The 26,164-nt window shown below is 39.3% G+C and overlaps 1 protein-coding gene across 3 annotated transcripts in view; it reads left to right on the forward strand.

Moving 5' to 3' along the window:
* TMTC4 (transmembrane O-mannosyltransferase targeting cadherins 4) overlaps positions 1-26,164 on the forward strand; it is a 58,731-nt gene that overhangs the window by 13,026 nt on the left and 19,541 nt on the right. For all 3 annotated transcript variants that reach the window (XM_052785693.1, XM_052785691.1, XM_052785692.1), the window contains 7 exons: positions 900-987; positions 12,869-12,966; positions 15,065-15,157; positions 20,102-20,263; positions 21,042-21,244; positions 22,930-23,101; positions 23,186-23,317. In XM_052785693.1, coding sequence (XP_052641653.1) covers positions 900-987; positions 12,869-12,966; positions 15,065-15,157; positions 20,102-20,263; positions 21,042-21,244; positions 22,930-23,101; positions 23,186-23,317 — 948 coding nt within the window. The remainder of the gene's footprint in view (positions 1-899; positions 988-12,868; positions 12,967-15,064; positions 15,158-20,101; positions 20,264-21,041; positions 21,245-22,929; positions 23,102-23,185; positions 23,318-26,164) is intronic.

Consider the following 26,164-nt stretch of genomic DNA (forward strand, 5'->3'; position numbering starts at 1 on the left):
CTTGCTCTGGGTGTATGTTCTAGTGAGGTGCCAACATCAGAGCCTATACAGTTCCCTGCCAACCCCCTGTGTCGTGATTTCAACAAAAAATTCATGGTGTATCCCAACACTTCTGTAATTGAGGAATGAAGATCCAAAAATATGTCATGCTGTGTCTCAGCAAGTTATTGTAAATACAGTTTAAGGGCTTGAACCAAAGCTTGTTGATGGCCCTGAGAATGCTCTTGATTTAAGTAGGTTGGCACAAATCCAGAGTACAGAGGTCCCAGAATGCGCTTCTCGTTTTCTTTTGTGTTAGTACAGCTTCTGTTACAAGATGTGTTTGGAGGTACCTCTAATAAAATCAATTAATATAACACAAGAAACTGCTGGAGGGGTGGGGTTTTTTTTCCTGTTTTTGCAGGCTGGAAACTATTTGTCCATTCTAAGTGTTCAGACTGAAATTTGAAGGCTGGCTTGTCTTCTGGAAGTGGACAGTCTTGATTTGCATTTCAGCAGAGCTGCCAATTTTGTTGGATTTCAGGATGTTTGCTAAGCGTTCTACTGAAAGGCAACCTGATCCAAAAAACAGACAGAATTGGGCAGAGTCTACATTTTATTCAGTGAGGTCCTTCTTCACTTCTTAAAACAGCAGTTTTTCATAAATTAAAGCCAAATCATTTACCTAGTTGATACTAAGCAATACCCAATCAAAATTAGGGTGCAGCTTAGAAAACTGGGTGTCAATAATCCAGTAAACCAGGTTAAAAAAAAGAAGTGGTAGTGATACAGCGATATTCTTCGACAAATTTCACTTTGTATATGTGTGTGTACCTGTATCTCAGGTGTTCTAAGAATAAAATCTGGTAATCTGAAACTTTTTTCTTTTTTTTCTTTTTTTTTTTCTTTTTTTTTTTAAGGTTGCTGGGATTGTTGGCAGAGCAGACCTACTGTGTGCCCTGTTCTTTTTGTTGTCATTCCTTGGCTACTGTAAAGCATTTAGAGAAAGTAAGCATTCTGATTGCCCCTTTCATTTTATATTGTGTATGTTTTCTGCATTCATACATTTCAGTGAAGTATAGCAAAACTAAAAATGTCAGCTTGATGTGGTTTGAATTTATTAACGTTTATAACCTCATAAGATATTAAAAAAAACCCCAACACCCAAACCCCCCAAAAAACCTGCTTTAGCTGGTTGTTGTTAGAAGAGCTGGAAGAGTTGCTGTCCCTAATTCCCGTTAAACACTAAGAATTTATTTTAAGAGAAGTCTGTTTTATAATAGGCTTATTTGTTAAATGTTTTATTGCTTAGAAGCATAAAGAAATATTTTAATAAGTATTTTAGAAATCAAACCTATAAATGTATATTCTTAAATATTTTAGTACACTTCATGCCCTGATGTTGGGATGGCTTAAATGGGAGCGAACTTTAGGAACCTTACTTGTATTTTTAATGAATTGTAAAGAATTATTCATATGAGTAAGCCCTCTAAATTCCTGCAATATGCAAGTGCTGGCATATACATGCTGAATATAGTGTTACTCATAGAGTTTTTGTAAGACAGCTGTATTTAACATGAACATTTCCTTTCGTAGATGTTTTTTCAAGTGAGCTTTTAGATCTGTTGTATTATTTGATCTGAATGCAGGTTGGCAGTTCAGATACAGTTCTGGAGAAATTATCTTGGGGCTCTGTTAAAGAAACACACAAGAATACATGAATTCATGATTATGAAGAACTTTACAGGACATGCAATCTGGTATCTGAATGTGCCCCACCACAGGAAATATGGGAATCATTTGGTGAACTCATGAGGAGGTGTGTTGTGAAGAGCTTGTATAATATCAGTTCAATAGGCATGGCCTGTAATGTTTAACTAGAGTTGGCAGTGTATTACAGAGGTAAATACACCTGAGCTGGCTTTAGGTGATCTAGCTTAACAACATAGTCATGGCATCATAGAGCTTAGCGTAGGCTGAGAGGGGTAAGTTAGTCCACAGTGAGCTCTAAGATGCTGTGAATAGCTCCTGCTAATTGAGTTTAGATTGTTTAGAACTATTTTGCATATTTCTATAGCTAATACAATAAGTTTAACTTAATCTTCACCACTTAAAATGATACTTCCGGTGATTCCTGTTCACTTTTGATATTTCTCCTGCCCTTTGAGTAGGTTTCATTTCTTTCAACTGAACTAATAATTTCTTGATGAAAATTGGCCTTGGGATCTTGCTTGCTCATTTATTCTTTTCTCACCTTTTTTACTGGGTATGATTGTGCTTTGATGTTTCTTCTGTTAGTGCCAGAGTAAATTAGATAAACCAAAATATCGGCTCTGTGCTTTCCAGTTTATTGATACAGGCAGGGTAATAATCTTTGCTTGAAGAACTCCGGAGCCAAATTCTTAGGATGACCATTGGAGACTTTTATGTAGGACTCTATAATTATTTTGTTATAGAGGACATCTCAGGGATGATTAAGAATGTGATGTGTACTCTGTTTAGGGATATTCTGAGTGCTTGTACAACTTGCAAAGGCCAATTTGGTAGCTTTTTAGAAGTCAGTGTCATTTTAATAGTATTCTTGTACTGAAATTCTCATCATTGAGAGAGAGGAAGGAAAACATTGTGAAGACAAGATACTAAGCAGCACTTGGTATTTTTTATTGGGCATTACATCATAATAGGGTCAGAGCTGTGTCTCTTAAGCAGATTTGCCAAGGAAAACTGTAGTCTGCCAGCATAGTTGTGCCTTTTGTCTTTCAAATCAGTTTTCAGTCTTTACTGTCACCTTCACTGCCTGCTTTTCCCTCAGTGACTTATTAAAGAAATGTAGACTTTCTTTGTACTCAAGAATTTGTATCCAAGTTACATACTTGAGTCTCTCCCAACAGTTTCCTCAAAATGGGTAGCTTGGTGACAATTTCAGGTTCTTGCAGATCCTATCTGGCACGTCCTAAACGAGAGATTGAAAAGTTATTTCCAGCACTGTGGAGAGCAGTAGTACGTTCTTTAGCAGATCTTGCATGGAGCCTGAAGGGAGGAGCTCAAGCTTCACAGTATTTCTTTCGTCTGAACCTTAGATGATCTGGTGCAGGCTGATGAGCAATGTGCCAAAACCCAGATATTTCAGAGTCAAGGTTTCAGGTCAGAATGGTTCTGGTCTGAAACCTGATTTTGAAATGCCTAGGTGAGATTCATTGCTCCTCCTGGATGTGCCTTGCTGTGAAAATCACTCATTTGTAAATGGAAAGGTGGGTGAGATAGGATAAAATAGACTACTACAGTTGGAAGGGACTTACAAGGATCATCTAGTCCAACTGCCTGACCAATTCAGGGCTGACCAGAAGTTAAAGCATGCTGTAAGGGCATTGTCCAAATGCCTCTTAAACACTGACAGGCTTGGGGCATTGACCACCACTCTAGGAAGCCTGTTCCAGTGTTTGACCACCCTCTTGGTAAAGAAATGCTTCCTAATGTCCAGTCCGAACTTCCTCTGATGCAGCTTTGAACCACTCCCGTGCGTCCTACCACTGGGTACCAGGGAGAAGAGATCAGCACCTCCCTCTCCTCCTCCCTGCCTCAGGAAGCTCTAGAGAGCAATGAGGTCACCCCTCAGCCTTCTTTTCTCCAAACTAGACAAGCCTATGAGGTCCTTAGCTGCTCCTCATAGGACGTTTCTTCCAGCCCTTTCACCAGCTTTGTTGCCCTCCTCTGGATGCATTCAGGGACCTTAACATCCTTCTTAAATTGTGGGGCCCAGAACTACACACAGTACTCCCGGTGAGGCCGCACCAATGCTGAATACAGCGGGATAATCGCCTCTTTTGACCGGCTGGTCAGCTGTGTTTGATGCCCCCAGGATGGGGTTTGCCCTCCTGGCTGCCAGGGCACACAACTGACTTGCACTGAGCCTGCTGTCGACCAGCACCCCCAGATCCCTTTCTGCAGGGCGGCTCGCCAGCCACTCCTTTCCCAATTCATGCTTGTGCCTGGCATTACTCTGTCCTAGGTGCAGAATTGGACATTTCGACTTGCTAAATTTCATCCCATTAGTCATAGCCCAATGCTCCAATCTATCTACTTCCCTCTGCAAGGCTTCCTGTCCCTCAAGAGAGTCAACAGCACCTCCCAGTTTGGTATCATCAGTAAGCTTGCTAATGGTGCATTCAACTCCTGCATCTACATCATTGATAAAGATATTGAACAGGACTGGCCCTAGAATTGAGCCCTGAGGTGCTGGTGACCGGTCGCCAGCCAGGTGTAGCCCCATTCACTACAACCCTTTGAAATGCCCTTCAGCCAGTTTTTCACCCAGCACACTGTGAACCTGCTCATCCCACAGTTGGACAACTTGTCCAGAGGGATGCTGTGAGGGACAGTATCAAAAGCCTTACTAAAATCCAGAAAAACTATATCCACCACCTTCTCTTCATCAGCTAGGGGGGTGACCTTATTGTATAAGGATATCAAATTAGTTAAACAGGACTTGCCCTTTATGAATCCATGCTGACTGTGCCTGATGATTGCATTATTCTTTCAATGCCTTTCAGTAGTACTCAGTATAATCTTCTCCATAATTTTTCCAGGAACTGAGGTTAGACTAACAGGTCTGTAGTTCCCTGGGTTGTCCCTCACATAGTTTTTGTAGATTGGAATAACATTGGCTAGCTTCCAGTCAGCAGGAACCTCCCTAGACTCCCAAGACCTTTAGCAGATGATCGAGAGGGGTCCTGCAATAACATCTGCTAACTCCTTCAGTACTCTGGGATGAATCCCAGGTTGTCTCTACCACCAGTATCCCTACAAACTTGACCTCCAGCCTCATAAGCCAGCTGCGTTTTGCCTTATGTCCGTTACGTATGTGGTATTCTCAGGCTTTACCGGCCGAACCTTCAGGAGATTTGCCTACTTTGTCACCTTACGTATCTAACTTGGGCATGCAACTTAAGCCTTTTCTCCCTGCTCCCCTTCTGTGTAGTCACTGCTAAGACACAGACTTCTTTTGATGGCCAGTCAGAGAAATAGCTTATCTTAGGCACTTGCAGTCATCTTCTAGAGGTACCAAAATCTCTCAGTTGTGTAGAAGCTTAGGGAGACTAGGCTTGTAACTTAGGGTGCATTTCCATTGTCATTTCAATTAGGCAGAAGTGCAAGTGGCTGCTAAAATGGAGCAATCTAGCCTCCTTTTACCATAGATCATAGAGCGAATTAGGTCTGAAGGAGACTCTGGAGGTCATCGTTAGTCCAACAGTTTAAAGCAGAGTTAACTTCATAGATCACATTGCTCGGGGCCTTAGCCAGGTGAGTTGCAAAAATCTTCAAGGATGGCGGGGGGGTGACACATGACCAGTTCGCCTCAGCCTCTTTTCCTATGTTACATTCTTCAGCCTCCTAACCATCTTAGTGGTTCTTTACTGGACTTCCAGGTTATTGATGTGTTTCTTGTATTGGACACCACGTTGAACACAGTACTCCTGATGTGGCCTCATAAGAGCTGAGTAGAGAGGAGCAACCGCTTTCTCTGACCTGCTGGGTATGCTGTAGCTAGTACAGCCCAGCGTGCATTTAACCTTCATTGCTGCAAAGGCACACTACTGACTCATCTTCAACTTGTCAGCCAGGAACTCCAGATCCTTTTCTGCAGAGCTGCTGCCTAGGCAGTCCCCAGCCTGGACTGTTGCATGGTGCTGTCTTTGATTTTCATGAGGCTTCTGCCAGCCCATTCCTCCAGCTTGTCATGGTCCCTCCAAATGGCAATCCTGTTCTCCACTGTACCCACTTATCCTCTAGCTGAACCCCACCACAGTTTTACTTTCTGCCCTTGCTATAATTTTTTTCCTTTGGGAGGGGAGGTTGGTCCAACCCATCAGGCAGCTGTTTGAACATCAGTGTCTGTATAGGAAAGGGTAGTGTCTGTATTGGAAAAGGCAGCTACAAAGAGAATGGAGGCTCCTCTCTGCACAAGGAGCCACATGGAGAAGACAAGGGGCAATGGGTACAAGTTGCACTGGGAGAGGTTTCACCTTGATATAAGGAAGAAATTATTTACAGTGAGAACAATTAATCACTGGAACAACCTCTCCAGAGATGTGGCAGAGTCCCCATCGCTGGAGGTTTTCAAGACACAATTGGACAGGGTGCTAGGTAATCTCATCTAGGCTCCCTTACCCACAAAAGGTTGGACCAGGTGATATTTGGCGGCCCCTTCCAACCTGGGCTGTTTTGTGATTCTGTGTTTGTATGAAAGGCTTTAGGAAAAGGTAACCAAATACACGGAAGTGGCTTTCTTCTCTCAAAATGTTTTCCTTCTGCTGGCAAATCCACAAGATCCAGAAAGTCTGTGATACCACCAGTGCACATTGATAGCTCTAGTCCAAGTTAAGGGTTGGTATTGCATCACTTGCTAGTCGGATCAAGATGGTAATTTATCTTTGTGGAATAATCTTAGTAAGAAAGAGGGGGAGAAAACCAAAAAACCCTCTGTGCATTCCATTGCATCAGGCTTATGTTTCTAGTCAAATATAGCTGCTTTATGATTATCCTACAGAAAAGTTGGATCTACCAGGTTGTTCTAACATCCTATTTCCTTTTGTCCTGCTAGATTTTTATATATTAAGGCAAGCATGACCCAAAACCCTAGGTCAACTGTATGTGTCCTTGTTTCTGGATTTGGCTGTCACATGTATATAGCACTTAGGTCACCAGCTTTTTATAAACAGTAGGAGAACTATCGAAGGTGGATTTTTAAAATTGTTATTAATAGATGCATGGTAGCATGACTCTTGCAGTACTTAAAAGAGGGTACAACTCTAAGGCCTTCAGGATTTGTGGACTGCATTTGTACTGTCTTTCGAATACAGTTACCAAAACATGTTTGATGCCAGTTCACTTTTACTGATGAACTTTGAGTGAACGTCAGAGTAAAACGAACATTGAAAAGCCTGAGTTGATGCTACTGTTATGGTTGTGTCCTCAGTAACAAACACTGTTTAGTCACCAGCAACATCCCAATGCTACTACCAGACAGATTATCTAAGTCTTCATAAAGAACCTGACTATTCTTGCAGCAAGGCAATGTGAGATTTGTGTACAGCTGAGTTACAGAAATCTGTTTGTGTTTCCCTAGCGTAGACATAGTTGTTGAACTGTCTTTCTTGTCTTGGTCTTCTCTAAAGGAGACAGAAGTCATAGAAGAGAGACTGGTTAGTGCTTGTTTTCACCTGATGTCTAAGTGAATGAATGTAGGAATATTTTTTTTTTGCTTGGGAGTAAGGACTCATAAAATGTCTGAGGAGGATTTGGGGGTACTGTGGGGAAAGTATATATAATACTGAAAACGATCAGGAGATCAGAAAAATACCAGTGTAAGACTGGAAAACTTCCAAAGGAAATAAATGGTTTTTGTAAAGCTCAAGATATACTGCAGCTTGTTTGCCTGATGTGGTTTATTTGTGGGTTTGGTGGATTTTTGGGTAGACAGCTTCTTTTAGCCAGAATCTGTAGCATTATTATATATTTTTTTAAAGTATAAGCATTTAACACGCTATGTGGGCTATAATTATGTCTTACTGAATTTCTACAATTCTGTTACTTTTTTCCCAATATACATTTTTTGATGTTACCATCTTTGATAGGATACATTTATACTTGCAAGGAACTAATCTGTTGTTCTCATTCTGTCCTGCTGTTTTAAAACACAACTGTGGGGACAAATCTACTGCATAGGCTTTGGAGACAGCAAGAGCTGACAACCTAGGTATGTTCTGAAGGGAATTGTGGGTTATTAACTTTGTTGAATTTTAATGCAGCTTCCCTGGGAATTCATAAGGCGATTTAAAACGGCTGTAGTATTCATTTTGCCTTCCTTTGTCTTCAACTTTGACAGTGATCCAGTTGCATGTATTTGCCATCTGCATTGGCGATCTCCGAGTGATGTAAAATGATGAGTTCATGATTTGCTTCATGTGAATAATATTGGCCTGGATATTAAATAGGGGATCATCTGTCTGTTCATATGCTATGACTTCTAAAAATGATTTTGTTCTGGTTGTGTGTTTCTGTTTTGTTCTGTTCTGTGTAGTTGCCCGTTAATCATCTACTAGTTCATTGCTAATTTAATAAAGCATGTGAAGTAGACTGTAGTGATGAGTTTTGTGAATATTGGAGGTTTGTATTATGGAGGTTTTCCTATAGATTGGAAATGTTTAAGTCTCCTGTGTGAAAGAGATTGTTGTGAAGATATGGAGAATTTGTTAGCTATTTTGCAAATGGTCAAGAGGTATTTACCATTATTAAACATGTGGACCCTGATTTTTCAACTGTGTGCTCTACTGTTCATATTTGAACACACTGGAAAGAAATAGTTGTATGTGGAAAACCTAACAATTTTATTATTTTAGTGGGCAGGGGAGAAACAATAACCTTTTTTGTAGAATTAGTGCTAACTTTGGCTTGTCCAAGATGATGTAATTCAGGGATGGATGACCCCCTTGCTGTAGCCTATATGTGATGAGTTTGAGATGCTTGGATATATTTAGGAATGGCATTTGCTATTGTAATTTCATTATTAAGTGAAACACTGAGCTGAGCTGCAGTAGTATGTACATTTGGAGATACACAAGGAGATCTCAGGCTTAAGTTAATTCTAACAGTGGTTTCTTACGTGATCCTTTAAGACTAGGTAATTCTTCCCCCTTTGCTTAGCAATTCACAAGCAGGGAAATCTTAGAGCTTGGTTAGATGAGTATTTGTAGTAGTTTAGTTGGAAGATACCATCCCTGCAGGCAAGGCACATCAATGGAATATATGAGCGTTTGTGATCTATTTCAGTTAAAAATTAAAACTTCCTGCAGAAGCAAAACATAATTTACTTTGCTTCAACTTTCAAAGGAGTAGGTGCTTTCACAGAATCAATTACTGAGTTTCACTTGAAGATGGTGACTTCTTAAACTGCTCCAAGCTGTCACCTGGCTGAGCCCTAAGTTGCCCAGTTAGCTTTGAAGAAGGAGATGCCAAATGCCTAAATGTCTGACTTGGTAATAATTGTTTGGGATATTGTTAGTTTGACTTTAGAGTAAGACTGAGCTTGGTACTCTAAATGTAGTATTTTCTTCATATCCTTAACTTCTAAGGAATTTGTTTTCATTGACTTGTGGATTTAGGACACTGCAAAATAAATAACTCGAAAAAAACCCACCTCGAAATAGAATTAGCATTTAGGAAGACAGAATTGAGGTGTAGTGTCAATGTGCTGCCCATAAATTTAGGATCAGTCAATTCCACACTGTAAAACACTTTGTGTATGCATCCTTGCTCTAGGAATGCTTATACTTAAGTCTAGCAGCCTAAATGGAGGAGGCCTCATGGCTTGTTTATGGTTTATATAGGTATTTCATTGAATCCCCTCAACTTTCAGACTTAATGTACTCCTAAAGAGGGACCATCTGAGCAACCCTATTTGGTTTTGTATAGAAACACTATATTTTTCTAGCTTAAAAAAAAAAAGCAGCAAGTACTCTGTTTCTTTGGCATGCTTACAATTTTGTCCATCTGTTAGAGTGGCACAATGCCCACTCACAATATGGTGTACCAGTTTCAACCAGGCACAGGTGCCAATGAAAGATTGGTTTCGTTTTCTGACACAAGATTTTTCTGGTGGGAAGCAGCACAGTATTAGGGGAATGTGCTTTGTTCGACTGATTACTTCTGTTGGCATGTGTGTATCGCATAGTAATAATTAGCACTTATGCAGTGCTTTACATTTTCAAATCACTGTTAAAGAAAAAAAAAAAGATTGAAGGCATTGCTGAATGACAGTCTTTTGTATCTGTTTTTCCAGCCTAGTTTACTGAGATTTCTGCAGGCGGGGGGGTGTTGTGCATATTGACCCAGAAACAAGCATAAGATAAAATGTTCCTTAATTGAAATTCTTTCTCTTTTAAGTTTAATCACTGATGAATTTTCATAATATTACAATTCTATGTATGACTGTATTGACCTTTTGAGGCTTCAAAAGAAAACAAAGGAACAGAGATTATGGTTTTCAGGAGGAGATCTTGATACCAGGATCACAGAATGGTTGAGGTTGGAAGGGACCTCTGGATGTCACCTGAGCTGGATTCTCATGTGTTTTTCATGATTTCTCAGCGGTAACAGTTGAGGTTACTCTGGGTTGTATAGGACCTGTTGGAGTAAATTTAACCAATCATTGTAATTTAAAGCAGATTAACTTCTCTATAAATTCTGTGTCTTGTAGTTCACTATTTTTGCTTTTGTTCTTGCTCTCTTTCTGCTCGTGTTGTGCTTGCCATCTGATTGCAGCTGACCTCTTTGTGAAAAAATGAAGCAAAAAGGCACAGAACACTTCTGTTTTCTTGGCATTTTCCATTTTCTTTCCCACTGAGTATTGGAATAACTCCTTCCTTGTTGCTGTTCTTATTAATATACCTATGGAATTATGGGGTTTGTTCTTTACATACATTACCTTTTCTTGTTTTGTGATGTGACCTTTCTGAGTTTGTTTCTGTATGAGTGTGCTGCTTTTACACTTGTCCTTGATAATTTGACCTAGTTCCTTTTTTCCTATTACTCTTACGTTTTGAGTCATCAAAGCATTTGTGAATCGCCAGCTGGTCTCTTACTATATATACTTCCCATTGTCTTCCGTGTTAAGATAGTTTGTATTCGAGTACTGAATATTGCTTCTCTGAGCGGTGCTTAGTTGTCCGGACTTCTCTCCACCAGAATTTGATTCTGGGAAGCAGAAAACTCTCACTAGAAGAAAGTATACTTCAGTAAACTCAGTGAAGTCCATTGGCTTTGTTCACAGTTCTCCCTTTTACACTTACCAAGAACGACTGATCGTTATTTTCTGAACACAGTCAATTACTTTGCCTTCCATCTTTGCATTCTCTCAGCTCATTTATTTCTACATTTAAAAAAAAAAAACCAAACCAATACTGAATTTCAAGAACTGGCTGAACAGTCTGTTGTATTGCAGAGTCTGAAGAGTTGAAGAGCTCCTTCAAGGGATGTATTTAGGACAGATTCCTTTTATTCTTAGCAATACTCTTAGAACGAATTTTGAAGCCCCTTCCTCCATGAATTGCAACACTCAGTTGTTGTTCTGTATAATTGATGTGAGCTGCAGTCTCCTCATTGCATTTTTTTTTCTTTTAGTTGCAATATTTCTTTAGTTTAGTCATTATGTATTTTGTATTTCTATGTTTTGTTTTGGTATTATTGAGATGCGTATGATTTCTTTCCTTCAGAAGGCTTTCTTTTCACTTCATAATATCTGCACCTCTGATGTTAAGTCTTACCTGTGAGGACATAATTTGGAGTGGAGGGAGAAGGAATGAATGCCTACTAGGTATTGCAATGATGAATCTAAAACATACTAATATTTGCTCTGTTGAAGCTTTAAGTCTTAAGTAAGAAAGGAGTACTAGAAGCAACCTCAAAACCTGTTCTTCCACATATTTTTATGAAAACTTCTGCTCTCTGCCACAAAAGAAGTAGTCTGCTTCAAAATGAGAGAGGAGGCCCATGTCAGCAGATCCTTTTTACACTTGAGGTTATGGTTTATATCTGACCCAACAACATCTGAGCTAGTATACTAGTTTCCCTTTATAATCAGTTAAGAGAGCAAGCTACTTCTCTGAAAGGTGGACAACTGCATTTAATTAGGTAACTTAATCCCTAAAGGTGTCCCCTTCTTTCAGCCAGTTAGAAAGGAAGCCTAGTATACTAGCTTAGGTGTAGGTGCCTACTTCTGGTGAAATTAATCTTAATTCTGCCATTTACCCTTTCCATAGACCATTATTGCAGTTCTGTTTAAGTACTGAGGGTCAAACCTGCATTAGCAGTAGGGAAGAACTGCTCTAGAGATCAAAGAAAGTAGGAAAGGGATTCAGTCAATTAATGTGGAGTTCAACTTTGTTTTTTCACGTGCCAAGTCAAAGATTGATTCTTGTGATGCTTGTAGAGGCCATGTTGCTTGAATCAAGAAACTGCCTCTGAATGAGCAGTGTGCCTCCCTCTGTTGCTTGCACCTGTGGAGTAGAGGTTGTGACAGATATGTTTTTATGTGAAGTACCCGTGTACTCTGTGTGTGATAGTACCTTGGTTGAAGTAGGGCTTATTGTTATATTAATCTCAGAAATGCCTGCTTGTAGTACCCAAAATCAGCTATATGGGCAGTCTTTAAAGACTCTTTGAGTAGAAGCTGTAGTTACTCTTGATCTCTTAACCCCAGATTTCCTCACCCTGCTGTAAAACTGCTTCCTGAGTGCAAGAACTAACTGCTTTTCTGCTCAGATGCTGAAATTTTTGAGCTCCATGCTATTCCATTGCTGTGCTAATGAAATGACATGAGGTACTCGCTAAATGCAGCAGCCCTGGAGAAGCCGCTCATTGTGCCTTTGTAGATTAGACTACAGTTAAAACAGTTTGCATGTGTGACACTTCATGTGTAACCATTAGAAAGAATTTCTTGTTCTTACGGTAGCTTGGAAGAGAGTGGCCAGTAATGACAGAGCTCTAGCTAAGGATAATAAATGTGTCTAAATATTGGGAATTAACCTTTGCAGATAATGAATTGTGGAAACTATGTGAGGCTTCTGCCATTCTAATTAATCTGGCTAAAACGTCTAGCAAATAGGGAGATTTCTAATGTCTCTGAGAATAGAAAATGACTGCAATAAAGGGACAAATGCCAGCATATTGCAGGAGGTGCCCTATGCTTTTTAAGTCTGTGTATCCAGATCTTGACTGATAGAAAAGATTGTGATTAAATGCTGTATATTTTAAAAATTCTAATTTTAATTTCAATTCTAACTTTATCTTTAAATGTATAAACCTAATGTTATGGCATGCTTTATTTTGACAGATAAGGAAGGACATAATTTTTCTATATTCTGGGTGCTGGTGAGTGTTATCCTAGGTGCGATAGCCATGCTATGCAAAGAACAAGGAATTACAATACTGGTAAGAATCCTCTTATTGACTGAATTTTGACCTCAGCATCTGTCAGGTGCAGTTGTAAAGCCTACAAAGATTAATCTTCTCCACAGCTAATTGCATGCACGCCTTTTTGTCCTGTTCAGAAAACTAGTTAATGTTGACAAAAAGCAGTATTCTAGTAGATCTGTCTTGATTGTATCCTTGCCAATCTGTTGGAATTCTTCATTTTATCTTTTGAAAGCAGGTTGCATGTATATGTTAATTTTTTGCAAAATTTAAAAAGATTTAGGGTGTTAGTTTCAATGCATATCATGTTCATTGGCCTTGGTTTTGAATTTAGTTGTTGAGATAGCAGGCCTACAAACCTCTTGTTGAAGGCTTATGAAAAAAGATATAACTGGAGGAGAGCATTTTTAAAAGCTCCACCCTCTTGCTTTTGTGAACAGTGTAATTAGAAGTAGGGCCATTGTTCATGCATTTCTAATACTGAATCTCTTCCTTCTGTCCCTTATTTAAGGATCTGTCTATCCAAACAGATACAGTTAGTGTTCATGTTCATTGTGCTCTTGCTTTTTATTGCTTCAGTGAAGACATTCTATTTTGGGTGACCAAATCAGCCACCTGAAGTGCTACATCTGTGATTTTTACCTTTTATGTAGCCATATATCTTTATAAATAAATCCGACTTATAGCTTTAACTGACATAGATAAAGCAACAGAATCAGAAGAATTCTTTGCAGCAAGGACCCTCTTGTCCTTGCTAGAAAAAAAGGGAGAAGAAATTACAGAAAACTTCTTGCTTTAAGACATTATTTTTGGATAGATGTTTGTAGAGTGATGTATTTTTCAAAGATGTCTGTAAGGAAAACATAAGGAATTCTCTTAAAACATGGTGTGATTATTTCCTTTAGTGGTATGAAATAATTATTTGAGCTAGCAGACACAGAATTGTTATTGGATCTGGGTTTTTTATTTGTTTGCTGTTGCATTGCTAGGACAACTATATTTATTGTTGTGCTGAGGGGCACGGGTCAGAGGGATGAAGGGGTAAATCACACATTAAAAAGATTGCTTGTAGGCTGAATGTATTTTTCAGCAGGATTCTTGCCTTCCTGTGTCCATGCAAGTGAGCCAAAAGCCTTTTAGCTGCCAGGTGGCGTTTCTACGTAGAACTCTCCACTCTCTAACCTATTTTCTGTCTTCTCCCTTTGACTGTTAGAAAGAGACTTGTGGCCTCCCAGTGTACTAACTCTTTGCCTCACCTGGAACTATTTTTACTGTCTTTTTTCCATTTAGAACATTGAGGTAATTTCCAAAGTTATTAGGATATAGGATAAATATTCAAGGATTGTCATGGCTGGTGATTGCTGAAACGTTGAAGGGAAAAGGTTGAAGTTGGATTTTGCTGGTCATCTCAACAGAATTACCCCGGATATATTTTGGTTGCTTGCTTGGGGTAGTATGTGCAAGTGTAGTCCCGCAAAGCACTGAATATGCTCTAGTTTTATGTGTAGTGGCTGATGTCACGTAGAGCTTTACTTTTTTTCTTTTTTCCCCAGCAACTTCCACTGTGTATACTGGTATAATTGCAAGAAAAGCAAGCCTGATATCTCTGCTAAATTTTTTGGAGCCTTTGTTTGTTGTGACAATTTATATACCCTTTAAAAACAGTATTTCTGAAACCTGACAGTCAAAAGATACCATGCTGCACAGCAAAAAATAAGGAGAAGGCTTAAAGAAACTCCACCTTACTGACAGAAGCCTTACCTTTTGACTGCAGCATTTATGCTGTGGAACATTTGGGAAAGAAGATGGAGAGCAGAATACTGTTGTGACCATGCATATGGGGTCTAGCTTGCTGGTACATGGTATTCCCCGAAGGGTTATTCCATGTAGCAGAAGAATCCCCATTACAGTAACATGATATTCTACTCATCTGAGCTCAGGTTCTCAATTTACCATTCTGCCATCATTACTACCAATGTATCTCTCTACTTGTTTGGAATCAGAATTAAGATGTACAATAACTCATGGTAGAAGTAAATTTAAGATGTATTTAAAAAAAAAATATTTGTGGATAGCTGCTCCATCTTATGCTCTTAATTTTCTCTTGGTTGCTTAGGGTTTGAATGCAGTGTTTGATGCACTGGTGATAAACAAGCTAAATGTTTTGGAGCTTATTCAAAAGTTACTACATAAGGACAAGTCATTGGAGGTGAGTCCTCAGAGGTTTTGTTCATTCTGGCCATTCAGACAGTCATGTACTAAAAGACAAAGATAGAACTTCTGACAATTTTGTTGTTGTTGAGAATTAAAAAAAAAAAAATAGATGTATTTACACTCAGCCTAATAAGGCAACGTGCTATGACATCTTTGCAGCAACATGAGTCGTAATGGGATAGCATTAGAATTGCATTGGATAGTGAAATCCATTCCACACTTCTCTCAACAGTACGTTAAAAATATGGTATGGAAGAGCTGACTGCTTGATGCAAGAAGTTCTCCAGGGTCAGTAGCTATATGCCTGAAAGGGTTGTTTAGCACGGTTTGGTCAGAGTAAAGAGAGAGAGAGATTTATGCAGATTCTCAAATTAGTCATTTGAAAAAGTACATTAAAAAAATTATTATGTCTACTTTGCCAATCCCACTAAAAGTATTACACTGTTTTTTTCAGAATACAAATTACCAAACAGGAGACAGTTCCTAGTAGCTTGGGAGTTTAAAAGAAAAAATATGTAAGCACACATAGTCACTAAAGATCGAATTTCTGACTTTTGTTGATATTGCTTTATCTAATATTGGCTCAAGTGGAATCTGGCACCTAGTATTTGCACTGGCAAACAAATCACAGAAACAATCAGCTTCGGGTGAATGATTGATAGCAGCCAAATAGACTAACAGCCTACTAGAATGTCACTACTGTTCAAGAGCTACATCATTTGCCTCTCATCCAAGGTTCAGCACGGCAAAGGAATATTCATTGTACTTTGCATCGATCAGTGGTTTCACTGCAGAGAAGCCTTGCTCATGTTTCTGAGTAGCACAAGTCCTATGGGGCTTTTAAATTCCTTTGCAAAGAGTGAAGTGAGGAGCTTCAGAGGAAGATCAGTGAAAGGGGAATCTCTAGAACTGAAACAGTAGATTTGACCAAGAATGGCTAAGTGAGGGGAGCAGGAGTATTTCAGGCAACAAATAGGAATGCTGGAGAGTTTTGCTGTATAATGAGAGTAATGTCAACTAGCATATGACAAGGAAAGAGTCTGGAGCTGTAGGGGACTAAAGCAGAGCCAGTTCAGAATTAAAGTGATGGAAATAAAAGGTAATAAGGAGGACGCTGTGAATAAGTGGTTGGTCAGCCTCACATCAGTGCCTGGTAAGGTCATGGAACAGATCCTCCTGGTAGTTATGTCAAAATATATGAAAGACAGGGAGATAATTAGAGACAGCCAACATGGCTTCACCAAGGGCAGATCGTGCCTGACTAATCTAGTGGCCTTCTGTGATGGAGTGACTGCATCAGTGTACAAGAGAAGAGCTGCTGATGTCATCTACCTGGATTTCTGTAAGGCCTCCCACAACATTTTGCCACTAAAATGGAGAGATGGGGGTTTGACTGATGGACTGTTAGATGGGTAAGGAATTGGCTGGATGTCTGCATCCAAAGAATTACAATGGCTCGATGTCCCTGTGGAAACCACAATGAGTGGTGTCGTCAAGGGTCCATACTTGGACCAATACTATTTAATATCTTCATCAATGACATAGTGGAATTGAGTGCACCCTCAGCAAGTTTGCAGATTACACTAAACAGAGCGGTGCAGTTGAGGGAAGGGATGCCATCCAGAGGGACCTTAGCAAGCTTGAGAAGTGGGCCCATGTGAACCTCATGAAGTTCAAGGCCAAGTGCAAGGTCCTGCACCTGGGTCAGGGCAATCTCCAGTATCAGTACAGACTGGGGGATGAATGGATTGAGAGCAGCCCTGTGGAGAAGGACTTGGGAGTACTGGTGGACAAAAGGCTGGACATGAGCTGGCAATGTGCACTCGCAGCCCGGAAGGCCAACTGTATCCTGGACTGTATCAAAAGAAGTGTGGCCAGCAGGTCGAAGGAGGTGATTCTACCCTTCTACTTCATTCTGGTGAGACCCTACCTGGAGTACTGCATCCAACTCTGGGGTGGATGGAAGATGTGGCCCTGTTAGAGTGAGTCCCCAGAAGGGTGACAAAATGGTCGGGGCTGGAGCACCTCTCCTATGAAGAAGGGCTGAGTTGGGGTTGTTCAGCCTGGAGAAGAGAAGGCTCCAAGGAGACCTTGTTTTGTGGCCTTTCAATATATAAAAGGGTCTTATAAGAAAGATGGAGAGAGACTTTTTACCAGGGCCTGTAGTTACAGGACAAGGGGCAATGGTTTTAAAGGTATATTTAGATAGAATAGAATAGAATATTTGCACTCGGAAGGGACCTACAACAATCATCTAGTCCAACTGCCTGACCACTTCAGAGCTGACTACAAGTTAAAGCATGTTATTGAGGGTATTGTCCAAATACCTCTTAAACACTGACAGGCTTGGGGCATCGACCACCTCTCTAGGAAGCCAGTTCCAGTGTTTGGCCAGTAATAAATTCTTTGCAATGAGGGTGGTGAGACACTGGAACAGACTGCCCTGGGAAGCTGTGGATGCCCCATCCCTGGCAGTGTTCGAGGCCAGGTTGGATGGGGCTTTGAGCAACCTGGTCTAGTGGAAGGTGTCCCTGCCCGTGGCAGGGGGGATTGGACTAAATGAAGTTTAAAGATCCCATCCAACTCAAACCATTCTATGATTCTGTGAAATGTGTCAAAGTCAAACGTTTTTGGAGGATTACCCTTTAAGCATGAAGAGCTCAAAGCATTACGCTTCTGTCTTGTGACTTTTAAACAGTTCTGTCTGGATGAAGGAAACATCAAATGTGCCTTTTTCTTCTTCTTTTAATAGAAATAATTCATTTTAGCTCCTGCCACCTACAAAAATCTGTTCTGCTCTTTTCATGGAAGTGTATCTCTGTTTGTTTTGTTTTCTTTTGTTGAAATGCAGATCTTAAATTCTCTTACTTGCAGGTTTTTTTCTTCTCAACTGAGACAGGTTTCAGTTTCGTGACAGATTTCAGTTAACTCTAAATCAAAGATGATACGATAACACTTCTTCCACTTTTAAAATTCTGCCTACTAAGAGATTTTGTGGCGATTTGTGAAATCTGGCCTTTAAGAAGCTGCATGTACTGTTAAATGAAATGAAGCCTGATATAAGAGGTTTTGTGTAGTTAATCTGTCATAAGGCAGTTATAAATTGTCACTATATGGTTTTCCTTCATAGCATAATTCTCTTCCAAAAACAGGTTTTAGGAATGATTTTCCTGTAATCCTCATTGTAATGACTTTGGTTACTGAGATAAGTAAGTCAGAAGTAAACGTTTGAGCACAAAGGTTAACATGTAAAATCAATGTTACAAACTTCTTTATCCTTAGGCATTCAGCTACATATTTTATGACGACTCTGTTGTCAACTACAAATATTAAAAACCCATCTGAATATTGCTTTTAAACTTAACTTTTCCATCATTTTAGAGAATAAATATCTTCAGTCAGGGTCCTGTTGGATGTGTCTTTGTGCAGCAAGCCTACTATTTTTTTTTTAATCTTCAGAAATAACTAATATTGATCTCCTAAATAATTGTGGTGGTGCTTGCTAATCAGCATATTGCAATAATAGGTAATAATAATAATCAGTGTGCCAGCTCCCATGGAGGACATAGAACTGATCACGTATAACTATCAGGTAGGTTTTTAAAGGTAATAGAAGCATATCAGACTAAGGGAGGAAGGTAGGAATAAAGGAAACCTAATACTGGAGATCGCATGACCGTATTTTTTAGGATCCAGTCAACGCTTCCATGTAAAAATCCATAGTTTACTGAAAATTTCATCTTCAGTTGTGTAGAATGGAAAGAGAAGGGGCCCAAATGATCTCTCATTTCAGAGAAACTCTCGTCTTCCATCTTTTGCTTCTCTAATGACTTGTTGAGGCTGCATAGAATAATTTCAGTCATCAGAGAGCTCTAAGGCAGCCCTACAGCACTGTAACATAGGGGGTCAGAGAGAAGCTATGTCCTTCATATGTCCTGAGTTACTATTTGCTAGCTGGGTAGGGTGTTGGGAGCTTGGATTTGCATCTCAAAGCTGTGACAGGGATATCATTATAGTTACTGATGATTATGTTTCCAGTCTCTACTGGTGAAGCTTGAAGAATCTCTACAGTATACAGTGTTTTTCTTTTCATTTATGAAACTGATGTGTGCTTGGAGAAAATGTGTTATACTTTAGGGAGGAAAAAATGGAAAAGTCTGTCAAATTTAGCTTCTATGACATCACTTCTCTATGTTTTACGTGAATTGCCTTCTTTAGACCCTAAAGTGTATATTATAAAACATGTGATGTAAATCAACTGAGTTAATGTAGATAAAACACAATTTTTTTTAGATCTTGGGTAATTTTAGCCTGACCGAAGTTATTTGAGTGCCTGTCTGTCATTAACTTTTTAATTACGTTAGCGATTGTGAAAATTTTAATTCAGTTTCTAATTCTTCCCAGTTTCTAACTCTGCAGTTTTCTTTTGTATGCATGTAATTTTACCTCTAAAGAGACCTAAGTGGACAAAAACTTTCCGTGATAAGCAGTCAACTGGATATAGCTATTTAAAACAAAGTTCACAAAGTAACCATTCTCCATTTTAAAAAAACAAGATAGATCAATTTAATATGCTGTATATTAAAGGCTGTATACTGCTCAAATTCCCTATCAGAAATTGCTGTGTAAAAAATTACATCAGCTATAGAGTTACTGAGGATTTGTAGAAGAAAGACTTCTGGAATAAAAAAAGTTTTCTGATTGAGAAGGAAATGAAAATGTTTGCAAAAAATATTTTGCAACTAGTCAATGAAAGCATAGTGAAGTTTGAGAGCTTTCTAGTAACAGCAAAAATAATAACAATGTCAACTCTAATAGCAAAAATGCACAGGAATAGCCTCTTCTGTCTGAGGTAGTGGTGAAAAGAATGTGAATGTAGTGGGGAAGAGAACAAAATAATGGTTTTTATATGAGGGGGTTTTTTCTTTCTTTCCTGTAGAATGCTGTGCTGTTAAGAAAGGGGCTGCTTTTCAGGATAACTCTTCTGATGTCTGGAGGGGCCAGTATACTTTATATACGCTGGAGGATTATGGGCACAGGGCCACCGGCTTTCACTGAAGTAGACAACCCAGCTTCATTTGCAGACAGTCTGTTTGTGAGAGTAAGTTATGAAGTGGCTTTTTTCTGGCTAGCTCAGAACATTTGTCTTTGTCATCAAATTGAATTTTCTTTTCTGTGCTTCAAAGAAACAGTAAAGTGGGCAGTCTTTGTGTTTCAAGATGTGTGATGAGTCACCGTCACTTGTGCTGCTGTGATGATTTTCTGCAATTTTTTAAAATAGTATACCTTGTATATTCTTTGCATTCAATTTAGCGTGCACTGCACACATGGAAGCACATTTCCACTTACTATTTTTCCCATGCATTCAAGGATTTAGCTTTTGCTGGGTTTCATCCCTTCTCCACATACTGTGCTTGACTTTTCATCTGTTCTTTCACAATTGAAGAAAACAGCATAAAGTTCTGGTCTGGTGCATTTGGAGTATGTCTTGGCTTTATATCTCTGACTGCATTAAGGCTCTTTCTGGAGATGGAGAAAGAAGGGCAAAGACAGTAGGTGCTGTCTTTTGACATTTTCTCCTATTGTAGGCGATTATTCTTTTTACAGGTGGATATTGGTTGGACAGCACAGAACTGCATTTCCCTGCTCTGAATAGGAGACCCACTTAGCTATGTTTAAAAAAAAAATTAAAAATTAATTTCACAGCTGTAAAATAAATGGATATGTAACTAGTTGTAGTATAACAGTGTTTAAGGCCTTTTTATTGTATGAGATGTATTTTGTGATAAGAGAAATGATAGCAGAGAGAAGAACTAAAGTTGCCTCCCCCCCCTTAAGTTTAGTCTCAAATAAATGTTTGTTTTCTTTTTGACTGACAGGCTATAAACTATAATTACTACTATTCCTTGAATGCATGGTTGCTGTTGTGTCCCTGGTGGCTGTGTTTTGATTGGTCAATGGGCTGCATACCCCTCATTAAATCCGTCAGTGACTGGAGGATAATTGCACTAGCAGCACTCTGGTTCTGCCTAATTGGTCTGATATGCCAAGCTCTGTGCTCAGAAGACAGCCATAAGAGAAGGTAAGAGACAGTGATGAATTTTAAATGCCTGGCCAACTTGAGTACAGTATTATTTTGTTAAATCCACTACTGATAATTTTAACAATTCAGTGCAACCAGTGTCTAGCAAATGCAGTTCAAATAAATATTTATAGCTGTCATTACAGTTTTATCCCAATTTGGGCCCATCACTGTACACTGACTAGTGGGAAACAGAGTTGGAGGAGGAGGAGGAAGTATGGATGGCTGCTTTATTTTTCTCCTGAAATGGCATTTTGAGATCCTTAACACTGTAGGCGGTAAAAAGTAGTATGTGCTCAGAACAGAGTAGGAAATTATGTGTGTTGTTGCCCCTATTTCTTACAAGTCATCATCTCCTTTAATCTTCTCCTAATAATGAAAGAGGGAGGAGATGTGCCTTGAAAGGAGGTAGATAGAAATGCTGGCCATGGCCATACAATTAAAAAGTAAAATGCTGACCCATAGTATCTACTGAGGAAAGAACTTGTACTTTACCCAAAGGAACTAAAACATTCATTGTAAACTATTCTGGCTCACTAAGGGCTTCCGTTTAATTTTTCAGGTTCTGTTCCCATGGATTTTATGTAGAATTAATTTCTTAGTTCTTTAAAATTTTTCAACAGTTCAATCACAACAAGGTCATTCTGTTGTTCAGTGCTGAATATTTTCTTTTTCTTTTCTGTGGTATTCTGTAATTTCATCTCTTCCCCCTCCTCCCCTCCAATGTTAACACCCCACCTGCCTTCCTTTCTGCTGTTCCTGTACTCATTTGCACAGATAAAATCATTTTGCAGAGGGGCTGAATTCTTGCTACAAGTGATGTCATACTTTCTAGTAAAAACACACTCAGTAAGCTTATATTGCTGAACAGCTTTTTTAGTAAAGACAAAAAGTATAGTGAAGGCTAGGACTCTTGGGTATGAGAAAAGACTAAAAGGACATGTCTACATTAAAGTATAGAGATTTATTTGTAATAAATTAGAGTAGAAGACTACCATGCCTGTGGCCTTTATAACAAACACCTGACACAGACCTGGAGTTCTTGTTCCCTTACGTCAGCTCTGTAAAGGTAAGGTACCTCGTCTCAGTTGTCTAAGCTCTGTCAATAGAGAGTTCCCTGTTGAGGATTACTCATCCTCACATAGATACCTAAACCAAGGAAGACAAACTGCCCTCGAGAAGTGCCTCTTTCAGCTGACTGTAGAAACAGTGTAGATTACTAACTTTCAAGTGGTTAATCACAATGGATTCTACTATTGATGTATTTGTTAGGAAAACATGCTCTCAGTAGGATGTATACCTAAGTTTCTTCTTTAACAGTGACCTATATTTTTCCCCTGTTATTGTCTTACTAGTTCCAAAACCAGACAGGCAGCTTTTACCATTACCTTTCCTGCCTGTGTATTTTCAATAGGAATTATGTAATTAATGTGTAATTGGGATATTTGCTGGCCTGGAAGCATGAACATTGCTTTTCTGGAAATTATAGCTAGGGTTTTAAAAGTGCCTGATGGAATGAAGTGTCACTGGAATTTAACCTGATTAGCTCTCAAAGGCTGCTTTTGAATGCCCTGTTCCATACTCACATCTTTCTACGATGTGTAAATAAAGTTTATATGTTAAGTGGAAAAAGGTACTTTTGTTCAAATTTGTGGTTAATTTGAGAATCTGTTTCTTGTTTGCAGAATTCTTACACTGGGACTTGGATTTCTTATTATCCCTTTTCTTCCTGCAAGTAATCTGTTCTTCCGAGTAGGATTTGTTATTGCAGAGAGAGTCATCTACCTCCCCAGTATTGGATATTGTATTCTGTTTACATATGGATTTAGTCTCTTGAGTAAGCAAGCGAAGAAAAAGGTAACATCAAAACAATCAGAAAAGTTGATGATGAAGTGCTTCAACTGAATGGTTTGTTTCTTAACTTGTCTCTCTTTCCTTAAGAAAATTCTTGCTGTGGCAGTACTTGGAATCTTGTTGATAAATGTTATGCGCTGTGCACTCCGCAGCAGTCAGTGGAGGACAGAAGAACAGCTTTTTAGGAGTGCACTGTCAGTGTGCCCTCTGAATGCAAAAGTAAGTCACTCGTGGACTTTTAATCTTTTTTTTTCTTTTTTTTTTAAGTGTTTTGAAATTTGGGATAGAGGAGGTGTTACGCATAGTTAATATATTGTGGTACAGTGTTATTGACAGTCTTGCCTGGTGCAAGAATATGACATTGACATGCCGGACACCTAAATTACAGTGGTAGCATAGTCAAAATACCAGACAGTGCAAATTACAATATTGTAATTCAGAACTTGGGGGTGGGAGTGGGAAGGGGAGGGAGAAAGAGGAATACACTTCAGGAAAGGCATCCAGCCAAACTGGATGTACTGCTAATAAAATCCGCTAGAACAATTGTGTGTATAGTCATAGAATGGTTTGGGTCGGAAGGGACCTTAAAGACCATCTAGTTCCAACCCCCCTGCCATGGGCAGGGACACCTTCCACTAGACCAGGTTGCTCAAAACAAGTTATTACAACAAAATATTGAAAAGAAAGTACGGAAGCTGTAGCAATGTATTCACCTGAACACCTAGCTATGTTTTTAGAATCCTTTTTGTGTACCTTCCAGTGGTATATATAGCCAACACAACTAAGGGACAAAGCAGCATATCATCAGTGTAATCACATCTGCTCTTTTACAGTGGCTGAATGGGCTAGAGTCTTCGGGCATGGGCACTGAGGAAAACTGCAATATTCCCTGCAAGGCTTAGTGAGGGAACAAGTAAGAGGGTGGAACTGGATAGGATGTTTCACTGAGCTGAACACCAGCGTTTGGCATAGCAGACTGAATCTAGCCTGCCAATAGAGGTGACCTCCACAGCAGTCCTTTGGTAGCTGAGAGCGTGATCTGTTGGAGCATACCGCAGAGCCCTGATGTTGTCTGAATTTTAGCAGAGGCTCTCTTTGAAGACCCTAGGAATAGGAATGCACAGCTTGTCAATAAAAATACATTGATGTTTTAAAAGATTAGATTTCTGTCATCTAGAGTGGTATCTAGACAGTACAGATCAAGACACAGAGTTTAAAAAGGAACCTGTGAATGCTCAACTTTGCAAAGAGAATGATAAACTTAGCATCTACTGGAATACAAATATGCAGGAGTGAGCTGTAAAAAACATTTATGGCCGATATTTACAACATGGTGATGCCTTTCAATAATCTCAGATTTCAATACATAGAAAAAGAGCTGTTGTATTTTATTGTGTGGCAGTGGTCGGCAACCACCTTCTTTTTAATGATGACCTCAGTATAGCTTGTCTTCTGGATGACAAGCACATACTATAAATGGAGCAAATGCAATCTGTTTCTTTGTGTGTAACTCCATCCATCTGCCATGGTAAGAGTGCTTTAGACAGATCCACACTCTTTGCCTGTGCTCCAAGCTCCTTGGACTCAAGCCATGTCTGGGAAGCTGTGTAGCTGTGTTCACACAGTGCTGTGCTTGAGCCGATAGGCTGTGTGCGAGCTACTGAACTAATGCAGCTGGTTCAAAGCCAATGAGTGTACAGGGAAAATGAGCTTGTGTTTGTCAACATTGGGTCGTGTAGACACGCCTGAGCTGTATTGCTGCTAGTGACAGCTCGCGCAAATGGAAAGCCTGGTGATGTGAACAGGGAGGGTTTTGTAGGCTCATGTTCCAATTTTGCTGAAGGAGTAACTTTGAAATCACAGTAGTAGGGAACTTTTCTAGGCAACAGCATTAGAGAGTCCATGTGTGAGAGCCAATCTGTTTTTTTCTTTACGGACTCAGCTATATTTATTCAATTTTGACAAAGGTAAATGTAAAAATTGGAACTAGGTTCTGTTCTGATCTTCTGTTGTTGTCTTGAAATTGCAGGCTTCCTTTAAAAATGACTCCACAGGACTTTCTTTCAGTGGTCCATTTATTTCAGTGGGAGCCTGATGCAGGCCAAAAGATGGATCACAGATAATAGCTTTTTCTTGTTGTTCTTGGAACATCTTTAATACGTGTAATGTGGTCATGCTTTACTTCCCTTATGTAGCAGGGTCCCAGAATCTCCAGGTGTCTCCCAACCAGCAACAAAAGCTGCAGCTCCTAGTTCATGTTTTGTGATACAGCTCTACAGCTCTTTTCAATTCCAGATCGTCTGTATGTGAGCAGTGTAGAGTTAACTTAATGCTGAGTAACAAGTAGCTACAGCAGTGTTTTCTCTAATTTCAAGACTCATCTTTAACCATCTCTTTCGATAGAGGTGTGGAAACTGCATTAAATCAGATTGTCTGGCACAGTAGTGAATCTACCCCCTTGAGTGATGGATGCACCTGGTTCAAGAGGACGAAATTTAGGATCAACTTTGATACATGTTGCCCAGTGATTTTAAAATTTATTGGAAATAATCAGGTACCATAATGAAGTTACAAAGATTTTTACTTTAAAAAAAAAAGTTCACAATACAGGTTTTTAAACATTTTAAATATCTTAAAATTTATTTAAAATGTTTAAAATATTTTAAATATCTATGTTATATATATTATATAGACTTTTTTTTTTTTTTCCCAAGAGAGAGAAAGAAACGTTACAGATCTTGGTTAAACATGCCTAGGAGTATGTCACACATTTGAACTTGCACAGTCCTGCACTTAAGTTGGTTTCAAAGGTTGTTAGACTGAAACAGTATACATTTTGAATACACTTTGAATACATTTGGCAGTATTTTTCTTGGCTGAACAGAAGGTGCCTATATATTGATTCCATTTCCTCTTACCACCTTTTTTCATACCATATAGATTGACTTAATTCATGGAGGTCAGTGGTGATATACACTAGTATGAGTTAGAACCAGGCCTGTGTTGTTTCTGCTAAAGCAAATTTTGTGAGCAGTTATAGAGACTGTTTTCTCCTGATGTGTTGGT

The sequence above is a fragment of the Harpia harpyja genome, chromosome 4, assembly GCF_026419915.1.
Source record: "Harpia harpyja isolate bHarHar1 chromosome 4, bHarHar1 primary haplotype, whole genome shotgun sequence".
Lineage (NCBI taxonomy): Eukaryota > Metazoa > Chordata > Aves > Accipitriformes > Accipitridae > Harpia > Harpia harpyja.